General features: G+C 37.3%; 1 protein-coding gene across 1 annotated transcript; it reads right to left on the bottom strand.

Moving 5' to 3' along the window:
• Nucleotides 1-9,485: 9,485 nt before the first annotated feature.
• Nucleotides 9,486-17,623, bottom strand: LOC140235389 (uncharacterized). Its single transcript, XM_072315743.1, has 6 exons — nucleotides 17,618-17,623; nucleotides 16,483-16,504; nucleotides 15,352-15,501; nucleotides 12,591-12,711; nucleotides 11,159-11,289; nucleotides 9,486-9,611 (listed from the first exon to the last, which is right to left on the bottom strand). Exons 1-6 carry the CDS (start codon nucleotides 17,621-17,623, stop codon nucleotides 9,592-9,594), a joined length of 450 nt encoding a protein of 149 aa, XP_072171844.1. The 3' UTR covers nucleotides 9,486-9,591.
• Between the last annotated feature and the right edge of the window lie 325 nt (nucleotides 17,624-17,948).

Below are 17,948 nucleotides of genomic sequence, written 5' to 3' on the forward strand. Positions count from 1 at the left end.
CCAACGTTACAAGACACTTTACCGGAGATAAAGTGTCTTGTCAATATACTACCAACTATAGTATATTTGACTATACTAGTCAATATACTACCAACAATTTGCTTATTTCAATTAAACAAGGACATAGGCCTACATTCTTATCCCACGAAACAATCTGATAAATTTCATTTATATAATCCTAAAACAGTGATGGCTCTGAAATCTATCAGACACACCGGACCCGATGTTTGGAACTCTCTTCCTTCTGAAATTCGAAGTTTAAAGTCCTTTGTATTCTTTTAGGAAAGCTGTAAAAGCAATATTACTCTTTCGATATCAGTAATTTCGCTGTCATTGTTCGTGTATAATACACGAAATTCCTTTGTAGAAATATCGCCGCATTTCATCTATTATTTAATTTATTATGTAATTATGTTAACCAACCATGAACTGTCGCTGTTCACCTATACATCGGTGAGAAATATTTTGTCATGCCTTACTGATTAATGATCCAGGTGAACTAACTTTGTGTAAGCCTTTAGTGAAAGCAGACAAACCTCTCCTTTCCCATTCTCCTTTCTACTATCCTATCTCTACGCAAGTCATCCCTCTCTCCTATTTTTTTCTATGTGTATTATGTACGAGGGCTGTACGCATATCAAGCCACGCTTAATATCAAGCCACGCTTAAAGGGGTTGGGTAGTAACTGATCAGTGGGAATCAGTGTTAATGCTGGGGGATGATTGCTCCAATCCTTGTGTGATTCATTTAAGAGTACATTACATATCTATTGTTGTGTGAAAATTATTTGCTTCAGAATGGTCTCATATTCAAGTAATGTGCAGTTTGATGTTTCCAGGTTAGCATGCCTGTACAGTGGCGGGGCGATCGTTAACGGGTCATTAATGATCGCCCCGTCACTATAGGCATGCTAACCTGGAAACATTGAACTGCACATTACTTGAATATGTGAGATCATTCTGAAGCAAAAAAATTTCACACAACAATAGATATATAATGTACTCTTAAATGAATCCCACAAGGATTGGAGCAATCACCCCCAGCATTCCCACTGATCAGTTACTAGCCATCCCCTTTAAGCTGTAGCCCTATACTGTATTATTCATTGTACGGTTGCATTGCTTATACGTTTCTGCTGTACATTGTGTGAAGGTAATGAAGAAAAAATATTTTGTTAGCCACTGATGTTTATGTATAATGGCTCCAACATACAATATATGTATTATACATGTGCATGTATGTTCATGTACAATGGTGATACAGGAATCAATGAATCAAATCAAATCAAATCAAATTGTTACTAGTATTCCAACAACAGTTGTTATCATCAACTTTTTTTTAATGAAATGGGGCCCTGGAGTAATCTGTCTGTTTGGCTGATTGTTTGTCTAAATGTATGCGTGTACGGTATGTTTTTAAGGAGGTAAAAAACACACACAACCACACACAGACAAACACACACACACGCACACACATACGATTAATACATTTCATGGTTGGTTGGTTGGCTTTTATTTGTTAATACATCTACTCACAACTGCCTCTTTTATTTCGTGGGAGGGGATTATCCTTGAACACTTTTTCAGTGTGTCCCTATTTTATACCCTCCCCTGCTCCTCGCCCATAAACTTATAGGGCCTACTTGTTGCTTGCATCAAGTGTCAGTCACTCTAAATTTGACAGAAAACATGCCCATAGGCTAATAACTGAGGTGTATTTTTAGGATGAACTCCTCATTTTTACCCGCAATGCACTCCACACTCGGAGACTAATGCATTCTGTATTTCTTATTCTTTCCTGAGCGACATTTTACTCTAGTTCTTTGGTACGGTCCTAAATAGCATCCGAGAGGATTAATGTGATGTATTTACAAGCTAAACTTATATCGATACCAATTTCGAAAAAGTGCAAGACGAAACAACAAAACAACCACAGTGACAAAACGAAAAAAAAATCAAACAATTTAATTAATTATAGGGCAAGCGACTATTAGGCAATACACCTTTCTCAGGTAACCGAAATACTAATATGATTTTCTGGGCAGATGCATTGTGATGAGTAAGGCCAGCTTCAAAAGTAGACGTGATAATTATCTCCAAACTCCTTTCCATTTGAAGGCTGGTCACGCTTTGGTTTCAATACAACTTGGTTTACTTGCATCCCAAAGTTTATAAACACTGAATCTTTCGTGTGTGTTTTTTTTCAAATACCATTTGAAAATATCCTAATTTCGATCCCTCTGCCATGTCTGCCAGGAATAGCTGAAACTGCTAATAAGATTTCTACGTGGCGTATATTGCAAGGGAGTTGGGGAATCTCTCTTATCCATTTTCCAGTACAGGCATGCGCCTATGAATTCTCAGCTTTAGATTCGTAGCCCAAACATTCCAGAATCATGCTGACAATAAGAAAATCTCCGGGTCCTTGAAATGAGTCTGAATGATTATTATTGGCCTTTCGTGGCTGGCCCCGCAACTGGCCTCGAGTTAATTCGATGGTTAGGCATTCTCCTTTTCGAATGACTGTGTTAAAGAATGAAGATTCACCTATAGGACACTCATTATGTCCTACAGTCTGAAATTAAATCAACGATGGTTCCAACGTTCTTGCGAGGTGAGAGCAAAACAAAATGGCATACTCTCTTTTCAAATGTGCGTCTGGGTTTCTCACGTTCGTAAATTAAGTGGACTAGCCCCATATCCCCATCACTTTCCTGTGACAAAGATACTAATAGATACTAACCAGCCTGTTTGAAACTATAGTTAGGTTGAGGGTGACTCCTTTCACACAATACACTTCCATTGGAAGCAGGTCACACTTTCTTTTGGATTCATATTGATTTGATACCTTAAAATGTTCACGCATAGATTAATAAAACACGTTAATTTTTTTTAATAGAGAACCAGTTCTCTATAGGCTTTCTTTAAGGACCTATGAACGAAATTTTAACTGAAAAGTCTTCCCTGCAAAGAAAAACAACTTCGATTACCCAGATATCAAATAAACGAAAGACATCGATTTTGTTGTGCATTTTTAAAATGTAATGTTTTTTAACATCTGAGTGTGTCTCTAGGAAATTATAATTACAGTTGCGAGGCCTATATAGCATGTCGTCCTTCATGGAAGTCTATTGTTGCTGAGATTCTGTAATCCTGGTATTGCTGGGATCTTAAAATGACCCTGTCTCACGCATAACGGTGGAGGGCACATTGCAAAGATATAATTTTATTGCCTTGTTCTTTCCTTGATAATATTGCTCATTATATTTTTGAAAGCGTGATAGAATCCAGCTTTTCCACGAGTCGAGAGTGTTCGAAGTAAGTTGAAATTTAAGGATGGGGGGGGGGGGGAATAAAATATTTTCCCTTTGTATTTTCACATTGTATTCCTTCTATTTTCTTAAGAATGCGATTATCTCGTGAGCAATTCTTTGCATACTCTCGGATTACTGTCGACGGCCTCAAAGGAGGCTTAAAAAGCGATGTATGATTATTCTGTCTGATGCATGTTGGTCTTTTGGTCACTTATCAGTCATAAGTCTTATGTTGATCGTCTGCAACGCCTACAGAATTGGGCAGCACGTCTGGTGTTTGAGGTGGGAAAAAGTCATCCTCCCCAGCCTCTACTTCATTCCCTTCACTAGCTTCCTATTCAACAGCGTATTATCTTCAAACTGCTGTGTATAAATCTTTTAATAATCAGGCCCCTAAGTACATAATCGAATGCTTAACTGTATACACCCCTATCAGCAGAAATCTCAGATCCTCAAATCTCAAACTTCAACTCAGCTGACCAATTACTCGAAATCTAGCTGGTGACAGGACTTTTACGGCAACTGCATCAAAGCTGTGGAATACCCCCCCCCCCCGATTATCAGGCAGTCTGTATCCACAAACTCTTTCAAAAAAGCTCTGAAAATACATATAAATATTTTCATTCTTAAGCCCTGCGCAGCCTGTTTATGCGTATGCGCATATGCATATTATGTGCATATGTGTATTTAAGATTATATTTGAATTGTGTACATGCTTGTTTTACTTATCGTATTCCATTGAAACAGTGAATCAAAGGTTGCTCAAAAATGCCATACCATTTTCTGTGAAACAATCTTTTGTTTTATTTTTGTAATTTTGTAAGCACTCTGAGCCTCTTGGGGAGAGCGTATCAGACATTCATTGTATTGTATCATATTGTATTGTATTGTATTGTATTGTACTGTATTGTATTGTATTGTTACATGAAGGTAGTATCCTAGGATTATTTATCACATGCTTTAATTTGCAATGGAAATAAAGTATGCTATACACATAGTATCGTATCACAATATTTTTTAAAGATACAAATATATTGTTACTGCTGAATTACGTTAGGTATGCAGACAGAGAGCGGGAGAGAGAGTGTGAGAGAGAGTGAGAGAGAAAGAGGCAGATAAATAGATGTAGATAGCTACATAGGTACATATTATAGTACATTAAAAAGGCAGAGAGAAAAACAGACAAACTGACAGACAGACATATAGTCCTGTCAGTTTAAGCAAATGGATAGACAGACAGACGTTACAGACAGAAAGAATAAAAGGAAAAACCTGACGTGCAGAGAGGAAAGAAACCAACTACATTCCCATGGAACCAAGATTTTTTTTTTCTTTTTCTTTTACAGATTCTGAAATAATACGATGTATATAATAAAGAACCCCTACAGACTAGAGGGACTGTAAAACTTTGTGGTACAAAGAAAGTCATTCTCTTGCACGGAGACTCTGAGCCATTGAAGAAGAAATTGTTCTAACTACAAAACATGACAAGAAGGAGAAGCATCTGCTAAGTTCAGTATTCTAAAAAATAACTCAGATCTGAAATATTCGGGGCAGGGTCGAGGGGGCCTAAAATTCAGGGATGGTCAAGTTTATATCAAGATAAACCTAGAGTCAAATTAAAATACAAAACAAACAATCTATCACTACATGGAGGCTGGGATATGACGCAAAAGGGATCCAAAAGGTTCGACAGAACTCTCCCATGAACACAGTTACACTTATTGCGTCACAAAATAACTAAATCGATGTTTAAGTTTCACCGCAATGGTACTAACAACATCACAACATGTACAAGGTTTTAAAGGTAAAGTCAGCATGATGAAAAAAATGCCGAAGACATTTATCATAACCCTCTCTAATATAATAATTATCACTGTATACGCTTCTGATAATTGTCGTTGTTGCAGTAATTATCGTTTTATATCACGTCATTATCATTGCTCCTTGTCATTTGCTAGTCTCGAAAGAGGCAACATTAATGTATTTGGCGTCTTCAATTTTTCCCAAGTTTAATTGGAATGCCTTTGCTCCTATACTTGGCTCATGAAAATTCAACAGAGTCCAGGTTTGTTGAACCAAGCTTTCTGTGATAAAACTTTGGGCTGTATTATCACGACGTCCGACAGCATCTTCAGCTGAAAACGGTTTACTTCCTTTTAGCGAACTAAAATTCCATTTTACTAACTTTGACATTTCTAATTTGAACTTTGCCACCTTTGACTAACGTTGCATGTCGAACTCTACTCAGGGTATACGATTTCCCCCCCCCCCCCAAAAAAAAAAAAAAAAAAAAAATCGGATCGGGCCTGTTCAATCATTTTTGTAAGAAAATATTTTGAGGGAGTTGAAACATCAAAATTGTTGATAGATGCTTAAACTGGTACGTTTTAAAGTTCTCGTCATTGTAGACACAACATTTCTATTTCTGTCATCCCAGTTGCATTATCAGCCAACGAGTTACGAGACGCAAATTCATTCACCACTCAAAGAATGTAGGATACTCGTAATGCATTTTGTTTACGATGAAATGCGAGGTAAAAGGTACGCCAGTGATACCAAACAAAACGATTAGAGGTATATAGAAAACAAGCCTAGGACGATTCACTTGACTGACCAAGAAAAGTAATAGCCTGGAAAACCAGACTGCATGCAAAGACAAACGAGCGTATAGCAAAAGCTGCATGCGCGTCTAAAACCAGCAAGTATTGGAATGTACGTTGTTTGCTTGGAAAGCTATTCACCAGTGGCTATTCTATGTGATTGTTGAAAAAAACCCCCACCATATCTAAAGACAAACAAACAAACAAACAAACAAACAAACAAACATGCAAACAAACAAACAAAAACGCTTGGAGATTATTATCCCCGACGCATCTGTGTATGTTTAAATTCAGAATGCAAGATGAATTGGAAAGCACTTCGTGGGAAACAATATAGGGGATTATTGTTTTTTTTTTAATGTATTTGTGCAGAAGTCTCTAACTACTGGATATACATGTACATAACAATTTATGACGTCTCATTGAGAACAGGAGCATTAATCAAAATAAATATTTAATGATAAATAATCAAAATATGTTGAATAAAATGTTAGTAATGATAAGTGGGTCTACACATACAAAATATGCTTGTTACTGAGATGCATTCGGGTTGTGTTATTATAAATAAGAGTAAGTCAAAATCGGGCAAATTTTTCTTTGATGACTGAGAAAGATGACAAATCCTTTGTATATTTTCCCAGTATCTTTGCTATATAGAACGTTTGTTCAGGAAGGCACGTGGGAATCACAAATACTTTCAAAAATTAATAACTTTTGAATGGACTGTCCAATAATCAAACTAAAAATTTCACTGATGTGATGCAATATTTTCCTTTACCCGACGCAACAGTGACTTAAAAGTAGAGCGTACACCGCTGAAAATATGCAAGTACACAGAAGTAGAATATACATGCACATGTGGTTATTATATACATTAATTTTGTCCGCGTTCTCATTTATCTCAATCAGTTTCACGCTGATGACCATGACCTAGAACTATCTATTCCAAACTTGTGTGAAATTCTATTTGTTTTTATGTATAATGAATCTTCACCTATAGCAGTCTGCAAGTGCCAGGACACACAAACATATATATTCACACCTGATTATCTGTACCCACACATACACAACACACCAAAGGCAGACTAGGTCTCTAAAACCATGAAAGGAAACCTCCAGGCGAAAGGGAGGAGTATTGTTTTTGTTTTGTGATAAAATGTACGTATATCTCTGACGTATCTGTAGCAAGGCTATAAGCAAAACAAGAGCAAATTATCTTATGGTGCGTACGAATAGTTAAAAGGGCATCTCATTGGCCTTGGTGGAATGGCATTGGAATAGGAGGAGGCCTAGTTGCAACTCGAGTCTCTTGGGAGTCGCGGGAAATTATAATACAGTATAATAGTATGTTCGACTTTTGGGGAGACATTTTTTTTTTTCTAGTTTCCAGCAGGTCTCGGAGACGTCTCCTTTAGCTGCGGACACGTCCCTGAGACTATAAAAGTTATCTACTCCCAGATGTCTCCAAGAGGTGCTGCAGGAGACCAAGGAGACTGAGGCGACGTCTCCTTGATCCACTTTAACGACCACGTGACTGGGTATCTGCTAGCACCATCGAGTCGCCTTCACTCCTGTCATCCAAGTCAGGTACGTCCAGTGAAGGTCATTGTACAATATCAAGGTCATTTATGCACTGTTCAGCCCAAGTTAGGCTAACTTTGTAGTCTCATATCAGCTATACTCTCTAAAAAAAATCGAGTGAAAATATCCACTCTTAAAGGAGTGAATACAAAAAAGAGTGGATTTAGAGTGAATTTAGAGTGAAATTGGAGTGAATTTTTAGTGAAAATGTTCATTTTCACTCATGATTTTTGGAGTGATCCCTGAGGTCACTCTAAAACGAGTGAAAATGAACACTTTCACTCAAAATTCACTCTAATTTCACCTTTTTTTTGTATTCACTCTTTTAAGAGTGAATATTTTCACTCGATTTTTTTTTAGAGAGTAGAAGGTTTGGCTATTTGTTGTTTTTGTTTTTGAAAGCACACTTACGCTCTAGACGCAGTTACTCCTAAGACACTGTAAAAAGGATAGCCATTCTTCTGATGTATACCAAATAACGTGGTGGGGGTATCTACCTTTCCCGCCAATAAGAATCATAGCGATGGGATGAATGTAAACGTTGAAAGGCATTGACTTAATTGATTAGGCTTCGTGGTGAAAAAAAAAGTTGTCCACTTTTATAATCAAGTTTGTGTGCAAATGAGTTTTAATGCTTTGTTTTGCTATAAAAGTCATAATAGTTCACCGAAGGATGAGTGTTTGTTATCAAATTTTAGTTTTGTTTGTTTGTTTGTTTGTTTGTTTTTTTTGTCTGGACTCGAACCGTGTTTAATTTGTTAGGCAATCCCGATATGGAATCGGAACACGTATTTAGCAGTTAACACGTACAAAAATTGTACACAATACACAGACACACAGACACAGACACACACACAGACACACATATACACACACACACACACACAGACGACACACACGCGTGTGCATATATACACACGCACTTTGCTCTGGGTGACAAGGTACCATGCACAGAGACTGCGTGGGACAGATACCACACAAAAAGATTGTTACATCGGCCAGGAGACCATAACCCTTGTGAAGCGAGGACATCACCACTGCAGCTCACCATATACTTCGCATTGTGATTGTGACCAGTATCATAATTTTATGACAGAATGTGTGTATAATGCTGATATTCTGTAGCACGCTTATTTCATGCAGTGTCACTAAAACTACTTCCGTATAAAATATGCTGTAGATTTAACTGGTGTTCGATTTCCACCAACATGGAATAGCGTTTCACGTAACTTTCTCTTTTGCGATTTAAATTCGATACCTGGTAGGCCTTCGGTTGGATTTGAAATGGTACATTATTTTCTCAGTGACATTAAATGTATCTTGTTCACTGGAGGACGACAGAAAACAACAGACGTCTAGACATACTAACACATCACATCGAATACAAAACACACAATTCACAACTTTGTGTTGTTGTTCTCAGATCTTTTTTTTCTTTATTACAACGCCTTTTGTGTTTGTTTTGAGGTGACTTTCTTGTTCTGCCTTAAAGACATATGAGATTATATGAAATCGAACACACCCAATGTACCAGATATAAAAGTAAACAGGGGATGAAGTAATATGTACAGTGAACGTTTTTCAAGAATTACACACTCAGAAATACATCGTAGTTTTCATTTGTAAATGATCATGCCATGTGGTGGCAAAGACTGAATAGAATAAGTAACATGACATTGAACGCATACCACAGAAACGTGCATAAATTTTGTTGTCTTTTGGATGGGATTTTGACACAGGAACGGTTATACCCAAGACATTTTCAGGGTATGCTCTGTTTGTGGTACAAAATAATTCTATGTAGGCCTACATTAGAAATATAGTACAGGCGCGACAATGGGTTATTTTTTATGAGTTGGAAATGTATTTCAAATAAGGAAATTTGAAATTAAGAAAATTCAGGAAGTGTCGAGCCACGAGATAGTACTTTCACCCCTTACAGAAGAAATCTTGCATTTAGCTTTGTCAGTCACTGATATAAAACCATGGCGAAAAAGATGCTTTCCATGACGACGTTGACTGGGTTGCTTACGAGAACATTGAGGTCCAGGACTGCATGCAGTCGTTCGTGCTAGACTGCTCGAGACCGTTCTCTTACATCATCGCTGCAAACTCTGTAATCAAGGAAACAAAACAGAACAGAAAGAATCAAATAAACGAAAAGGTATCTAATTCGGTGATTGCCAATAAATCACTTAGGCCTATATGCTTTAAGACTTTCGCATGGCGAACCCTCCACATGGATATACGAAGTGAAGAGATAGCAAGAGAGAGAGAAGGAGAGAGAGAGAGAGAGAGAGAAAGAAATAGACAAAATAAATACAAACATGTATTATGGAAAGCAATCTGAAACTCATACCCATCATTATGCGTATGGACGTAATAATGAGTGGCTGTCACACCGGCCCTGTTATACATAGTGTTGCTTATACCGACTACACCGAAATAGGCCGCGTACTCATAAAAAACCCCAAAACCCAAACAAACAAACAGACAAACAAACACGGAAACAAGCGATCGAAAGAATGAAAAAAAGACGTGTTTACATTTTTATTGGTACATGTACCAGCCTTAAAGGATTTTTCGTCGTAGCGTACTATTGAATAGACATTGGCGTACAGTAGCGTAGTGTTGCGTATAGAAGTGTTCTGCATAATAAACCGTGTTTATTTGCGTGCTGCGCTTTACGCCGAAAGAGCGCGAAAGAAATATAAACATAATAGTTCTTTTTTCTTCTTTTTTACCCCGCGAACCCCTTTGTGTCGCTCGGCGAATTGTTACGTAGACCGGCGTAAGTACAGCGTAAGGTAGCGTAAGCCCGGCGCTGTCGGTGCGCAACACTATGTAACTCAATGCAATCCAGGTGCGTGAAAGCCCCTTACGCTAAATATCGTTCTAAATCAACAGATTGCGCATGATTTCATGCTAGTAGTTTCGTTTCATTTCACTTTTAAATGAAAGCAAGACTTGCGTATTTCTTTTTATTTCATGGACCACAAGAGATACACAAGCACACGAACCCATGCGTGCCCCCTATATTACAATACGTATGTATAGACCTATGTGTATGTACATGATGTGTGTGTGCGTGCGCATTTGTGTTCAAACACGACTTTGTCCGTATTTTTTCTCGAATCTAATTTAATGATATCAATTGAATATGATTTAATCATTATGATGTTCCTCTTTATGCTGTTTGATCACATAAATCCCTAAGTGAAAAGAAAGCAAAACAAACATATTCATTCAAAGGGAAAAAAATATACAAAGACCATATGCCTCTACGCAGGCAAATCATTCTTACGTAATGATTGCACAAGGTTCACTTGGTCAAACTCATTAAAGATGGATTTCTCCTAAATATAAATGTACATTAATTTATCGAACGTAGTAATACAAAATACAATCTATGCAGCATTACACTTTATGTGATTAAAATTTGAGGAAAATCAGGCAATCCATTCAAAATTATCAATTCTTACAGTTGTAAAATCCATGTACTAGATAGGATCTTTGGATAAGACGTCTACAGCAATGTGTGAACATAGCGAAAAGTCCAAAGAATATTATTGGGTACGAAAAGTACACATAATTATTGTTCTCCCTGCCTGCCGAAAGAGGAAAATTCAAATATGCTTTCATCAAAGAGAGAAAAGGACACCTTTGTAGCTGATCCTTCCATCCTTGTCCTTGTCAGCTTGAGCCATCATCTTGTCACAAATGTCTTTGATCTTCTCATCTATCATTTTCCCCGCCAGCTTTACCTTTAGGGACTTCAGAAGCTCGTTAGGACTGAAGGGGAGAGAAAAAGAAATACGTACACACAACGGTATCACTGTCACTGAAAATCTCTCATTAAAGGAAACCAAAACCCAAAGAGAAAATAATGTGGATTGAGTGAGAGCAGCAACATTAGTAGAACACATCAGTGAAAGTTTAGGGGAAAATCAGACAATCGGTGCAAAAGTTATTAATTCTATAAATTTTTTATGTTGGAACCACTGGTTAAGGACACTACCTGAATTTATGACATCATGTGTGGACAACAATATATGAAGAAAATGTAAATAATATTCAGAAAGAGGGAGGAATAATTACTAAATCCGTAACATATGTCAGTGTCAAGTTGATGGAATGTGTAATTTTAATGAAAATGTGGAATTCTCTTTATATTTTCTTTAAATTGTTGTCCACACATGACGTCATGAACTCTAGTGGTCTCCTTACCCAGTGCTTACAACACCAAAACTTTAAATATCAATAACTTTTGCATCGATTGTCCGATTTTCCTCAAACTTGCCGTGATGTGTTTTACTAATGTTGCTGCTTGGGACCAACTTGGGAATGCCCAGGATGATAATGTGTGTGCGTGCGTGTGTGTGGGTGGGTTGGTGGGGGGGGGGGGGCGGTTTTTAGAACGCAGGGTGAAGCTACCCTGCGTAAATTAGTTATCGGCAGTACGTTCGGAAACGAAGCATTTGTATAATATTTGGTCATTCTTCTTCTGGAAGAGCAAGTACGAGAAGACTTTTTCAGAGACCTATCATTTTGTTAGTCACTCCTGCGTTGCATGCGAGGTGACGCTTTAAGAAAATCAAAGCATTATCAGCAAAATTCTTAATCAGTTCATTTTGGGGTTACCTTGCAACTTCTTTGGGGAGTCTTGTCTCTTGTGCTTCTTCTCCATTCTCTTTCAGTCAGGTTATACTAGGAGGGCTATTTTTAATGGTTCACTTCGAACGTCATGAGACAATATATTATTGACACAGAGAATCAAAAATATTTTGTCATTCGTTCAAATTCTGAAGGAACACCCATTTAGGATTACTTGCCTTTCTTTACTTTACTATATGTTTATCTCAGGACACGACAGAAAAGCAGAAAAATTATTCTTTTAATTCTCATAGAAAGCTTTATAGAATTGCTGCTGCAGGAAAAAAAAATGTGTTTTAAGAATCTTTACACTGTATATTGTCGGCTACAGAAATAGCAAAAATCACTGAGGTTGCAAGGGTATCGCCACGGAGTTGACTGCATGAGGAATTGTAGTTGAGGTCAAAAAGTATGTTGCTAATCAAGGACATAATACTTACTCGACGTAGCCATCCTTGTTCGTATCAAGTTCGGAGAGTGCGAAGAGTACCGATTTATTTAGACCCGCAACTCTAGATTCTACCAGGTCAGTGAACTCCTCCAAATTGAGTGTAGTCCGATCTGTAAGGAGAAAAGCAAAACGTCACAGAACGCTGGCTGTAACTCGTTGTGAAGTTATGAGAACATCCATGGCGGGTGGGGGCATACAATCATCATTACAGGAAATCACAGACCCAACTCTTTTTCTTTTCACGCTTTCAATTCAATTCAAATTTTTGTTATAATATCACACACATTCTTTCAAATACAATAAAACAAAAACGAGAATGTAATACATGATTATTGTGGACATTATACTCAACATTACTTTTGATAACGGGGAAAAATCGTAAGTATATCAAACTATTTGAACAAAGTCATTGTGCTATTGGAAAAGAGAGGATCAGGCAACGGACAAGCATGTAGAAAAGTCAACCATTCAATAATGGGAAGTACAAAAGAAAAATGGTATGATAATAGGAGCACACACACGGACACACACACAGACGCACACAGAAAATAATTGAGGAAACAAAATGTGTTATATAGAAAGGCAAACTGCAAGAAACAACTATATAGACGGGGCAGTTTATTGGCTTAACAGAGAAGGAAGAACCGAAGGAGAGGAAGTAGAGGTCCGTAGCACAAAGCAATTGCCAGAATTGACGTAAAGAGACTGTCAGGATTATCAAAGAAAGTGGCAAGTTGGCCAACAGAATTGACAAAATAGTCTCACAAGTTCTACCATATCCATGTGAATTTTAATGTAAGGTTATGGATAAGACTACGGCGCCAGGCCATCAATCGAGGTCTTGTGTCGAGTACCCTGCATTGCTGCCGCGGTTGTGCCCTTTAAAGGGGAAATCCAGTCCAAAAATAAGTTAGTCTGAAAAAAGAGAGTAAAATCTTACGAATTCAATGGTCAAAAATTTGACTGATATCGGATGAAAAATAAGGAAGTTATGAAATATTGAAGTTTTGCTAATTTCGGCAAAACAGTTCTTGTACAATGGATATGAATATGCAAATAAGTGAGCTGACCATGCCATACCCTCACAATTTTTCCATTGATCGTGTACAAAAAAACAAAATGAAAATTCGATGTTTCTGTCATTGAAGTCTGAAACATGATGTTATTCCTGGTTGAATAACTTCAGAATAGTTATCAGTTAGATATATCAGGATTTGAGCCTCGGGCAAAATTGCGTTTGAATGAAAAACTAGAAATTTAAAAAATGTATGAACAAACAATATGGCAAGTTGTGTGGGGATGACATGCTCAGTTTGCCATTTGCATATTCATATTGACTTTCAGTAATCACTGTTTCCTGAAAAATTAGCCAAACTTCAAAATGTCATCAGTACCTTTTTTTTAACCCGATTTCGACCAAAATTTCACCGTTGAACTTGTAATATTTTACTCTTTCTCATCAGACTAACTTATATTTGGACTGGATTTTCCTTTTAATAGACAGGGAAGTTTATCATCATTGCCTATAACAGGCCCTTCGGAGGGGACGGGCAGCCGTCACTGCCATGACCGCTTAATGTTCAGTGCATCCTTAGCAGGCACTCGAAATAGATTACATGCATATGCATATGCAAATGATGATGATAATAATAATAATAATAATAATAATAATAATAATAATAATAATGAAATAAAAAAATAACATTCTTACAATCATATTATTGATTTCATTCATTCATTCCATTTATTTCCTTTTTTAATTTGTTCATAGTACTGACATCAGCCAAGCTATTTTTTTAGTACATGTATAGTCCAGGCATTAAAACACAACAAATAGCCTTAAAAGCGTGTAAATTAAATCTGTTCGACTGGACATACTTGTGAAGATCACGGAGAGAACAGTTTCGTGATTCGTCCGAGTCACTTCTTCAGCTCTGTCTGGCTGACGAGCATTCACCCGTGGAGGGTGAATGGGCGATGGTTACTGACTTCATTGTCTGCACGTCGAGGAATTTTGTGGAATAAAGGCAGTAACATCGCCGGACCGCCCGCCCATTCACCCTCCACGGGTGGATGCTCGCCAGCTAGACAGAGCTGAAGAAGTGACTCGAACAAGCCACGAAACTGTTCTCTCCGTGATTTTCACAAGTCCAGTCGAACAGATTTGATTTACATGCTTTTAGCATACTACCTGGATGAATCAAAATCTACATCGATAATCATCGATAAAGTACAAACTGAAACAACTGCATAAAACCGACACAAACTTTACGTACTGTAGGCAAGACACATAATATAGGCGAACAGAAATATGAAATTAACCAAGAAATAAAAACAAAATAAAATTACATTCAATTTACATTGAAAATTTAAAAGTATGAAATATCCAGAGTAACAAAATAAAGGGAGACAATTACGAAATATACCAATTATTACTATATGATAAGGGTAATATTCAATATACACAGCATAATATTATGTGAAATAAAAAAACAACAACCCGAAGATATAGATTAAAAAAAAAAACACCGCCCTTGCATCTATCTTTAAGCAAACTTTGATAAAACATAAATAACATGAGGACTGTCTGAACAATGAAGATTCCTTTACTCTGACTTTACTCAAATTTTTTTTGGTCAATATCTACTCGTCTTCTGAACATATCCCAGCTTGTTGCTTTAATCTAAGTTGTCAAGTCAATGCCACAGTTCCATAGTAGGAAAGTAGGCCGTAATAGTAAAGAATCTTACCACCATCGCGATCCTTGACAGAATCCAACAGGCTGCTGATGTCTTCATCGCTGACAACCTGGCCGATTGACTCGAGCAGACTCTTCAACTCAGACGTGCTGATCTTACCGCTGCTATCCTTGTCGAAGAGATTAAACGCCTTTTCGTATTCTGTGAGCGGTAATAAACATCATCATCAATATACATGGATAAAGGTGACTGCATGCAGGGAATAGGTAGCACATTTAATAGTGCCGCTTGTTATTTATTCAGGGGCTATGTCGTCAATGTTTATAACATCATCGATATAGAAAGAACTTCACAAAGTTTGATTCTCCTCGGACCTTAAAAGAACCCTTGACTGGGCTCCGTACAGACGGAAGGTGTAAGAAAAGTAACATACATTTTTAACATAATCAACCCTGTCTTATCACCATTAACATCCTGTTAAAGGGATGGTATAGTTTTGGTTGAGATGGGACTTCAGGTTTCCAACTGTCTTTATTGAGATAATGAGGACCATCTTACTAAATATGAAAGAACATATAATTCTAAGAGGAATTCAAAGTTTATTCCTTTTAATGGAAACTGGTTTTGAAATGACTGTGATATCCAAAACAAAGCGATCCTAATAAAAGGTGTGACCCATCTTTTGGTGGGATCGCCTTGTTTTACTTAGTTTTTGGATATCTCAGCCATTTCAAAACCGATTTTCATCAAATAAACTGTGAATTCCTCTTAGAAATTGTGTGCTCGTTAAGATTAATTTGTTATTAAGTATCTCGCACAAAGTTAAAAGCTGAATCCCCATCTCAATCAATACTATACCACCCCTTTTATATCGCTGTACAATCGTGAAACACACCCACACACACACACACACACGCACGCACACACACACGCACACACACTCACACACACACACACGCACAGACAAACACACACACACACACACACACACACAAAGAAACCCAACGTTATTCATCTTTCCCAATCCCCACCCCAAAACCACTGTATCATGATTTGCAATTTTTTTCCCACTTTCTTTTCAACAGATTGTGGTATCTCATATGTCATTTTGTTGTGTGTGCTGAAAAAAAAAAATTGCATAATGAATTATTCGAAACAAAACAAAATAGAACTGATACATACTTTGCTTCTGCGCTTCAGTGGCCTGTCAGTGGACGAGAAAGAGAGTCAGGTAGAGAAATAGAGAGAGAGAAATGGTGAATATATACACTTCCTATATAATAGGCAGTTTTTTAATAGGCAACACTTTCAGCACTTATTTAACACATTACTAGTAAAACGTAAACAAGGTTACAATTTGTCATTCCAAAGTTTGGCTATTTTGAAGGTTCTTTGTTCCGTATATTTGGCATTTTCCTATAATGTTACCATAATCATTATGCTAACTATGAAAATCAATGTAAAGACCAAAAAACTTTCTTGAATTCAGCCTTATTCGATTGCAAACCGTTCACATAATATTATCTACAAGGTAGGACGTTCTTTGTGTTACTAGTTTAGTCCACTTAAATAACAGTTCATTAGTTTGTACCCACTTAAATGATAGTCCTTAATTTAGCGTTTACTGCATACAAAAGAGCGTGAGGCTTGCGATTCGAGTAGAAGATGCTTATGTCATCAGCCGGAGTAGAAAATAAATCAGAGAAGGCGGATTTCGAGAATAAGAGCTTGTTACAAATGTAGCATCGAGCACGGTAACGACAACCGTCATGATTTTTGCTATGGTGCGCCGAAAGGAATCATGCCTGGTTCTGTTAAGAAAAATAGCAATTTGGCACAAAATCACCCAAAATATTATTCTTATGTCAAAATCAACAGCAACAAATCACCAGTCATTGTTATTTTAACGTCTGTTGAGAATGAGAAGGGCTTTAAGTTGTCTCGAACACTATGAGTTTAGTGGCAACTTAATGCCCTTATCATTCTCAACCGACGTGGGTTGTCTGTTCTGTAGAAGATTAATTTTGGAACGAAATTATTAGCGCATGCAGAAGTGATATTGTGACATAGAACCATCCAGTCTAGACATGGTTCCTTAAAGGCGCACCATTTTAGCAAAAACCCGGCCCGTTGCCCGTACCGTGCTTGGTGTCAACGCGCCATAATACAGGACCAAGTAGCTGTGGATATTAGTCTTGATGTACCCACATTATTTCTTCAATCAACAACACGTAATCAGTATTCTCAATAGTAGAATGACTTTTTTTTTTTTTTTTACGGAAATCAAATTATCATTGTTATATATCTTGCACATTACCGTCATTAAGCAATTGAATCACGATTTGCGTGGAAGGAACCAAACAAACTCATTTTCTTTTGATTTTATTTGTGACAGTGCAAGAGATTTAGCAATGTAGTAGCTCACCATTTTAACGTTGGTTGCAGATGCAGACTGTAAAACTGGATAAACTGGATTATGCTCGCTGGAATGCTGGGCGGCAGAATGAAATGCTGGCTGAGTGTCCGACAATTTTAAAAGACTCTACCGAGTCACCGAGCCATACCCAATCGGAAATTATTATTACTGCGCGGTGGAGGGTTTTTGCTGTTGTTGTTGTTGTTTTTCTTCTTCTTTCGCTTCCTTTCTT

Source organism: Diadema setosum, chromosome 1 (assembly GCF_964275005.1).
Source record: "Diadema setosum chromosome 1, eeDiaSeto1, whole genome shotgun sequence".
Lineage (NCBI taxonomy): Eukaryota > Metazoa > Echinodermata > Echinoidea > Diadematoida > Diadematidae > Diadema > Diadema setosum.

Bases quoted from the DNA above. Each gene is read 5' to 3' on its own strand.
- LOC140235389 (XM_072315743.1), bottom strand. The intron at 12,712-15,351 runs GTAAGATTCTTT...TTCTCCTTACAG, and splicing joins TGTCAAGGATCGCGATGGTG to ATCGGACTACACTCAATTTG. The intron at 9,612-11,158 runs GTGTCCTTTTCT...CCTTGATTACAG, and splicing joins TGGAAGGATCAGCTACAAAG to AGTTTGCAGCGATGATGTAA.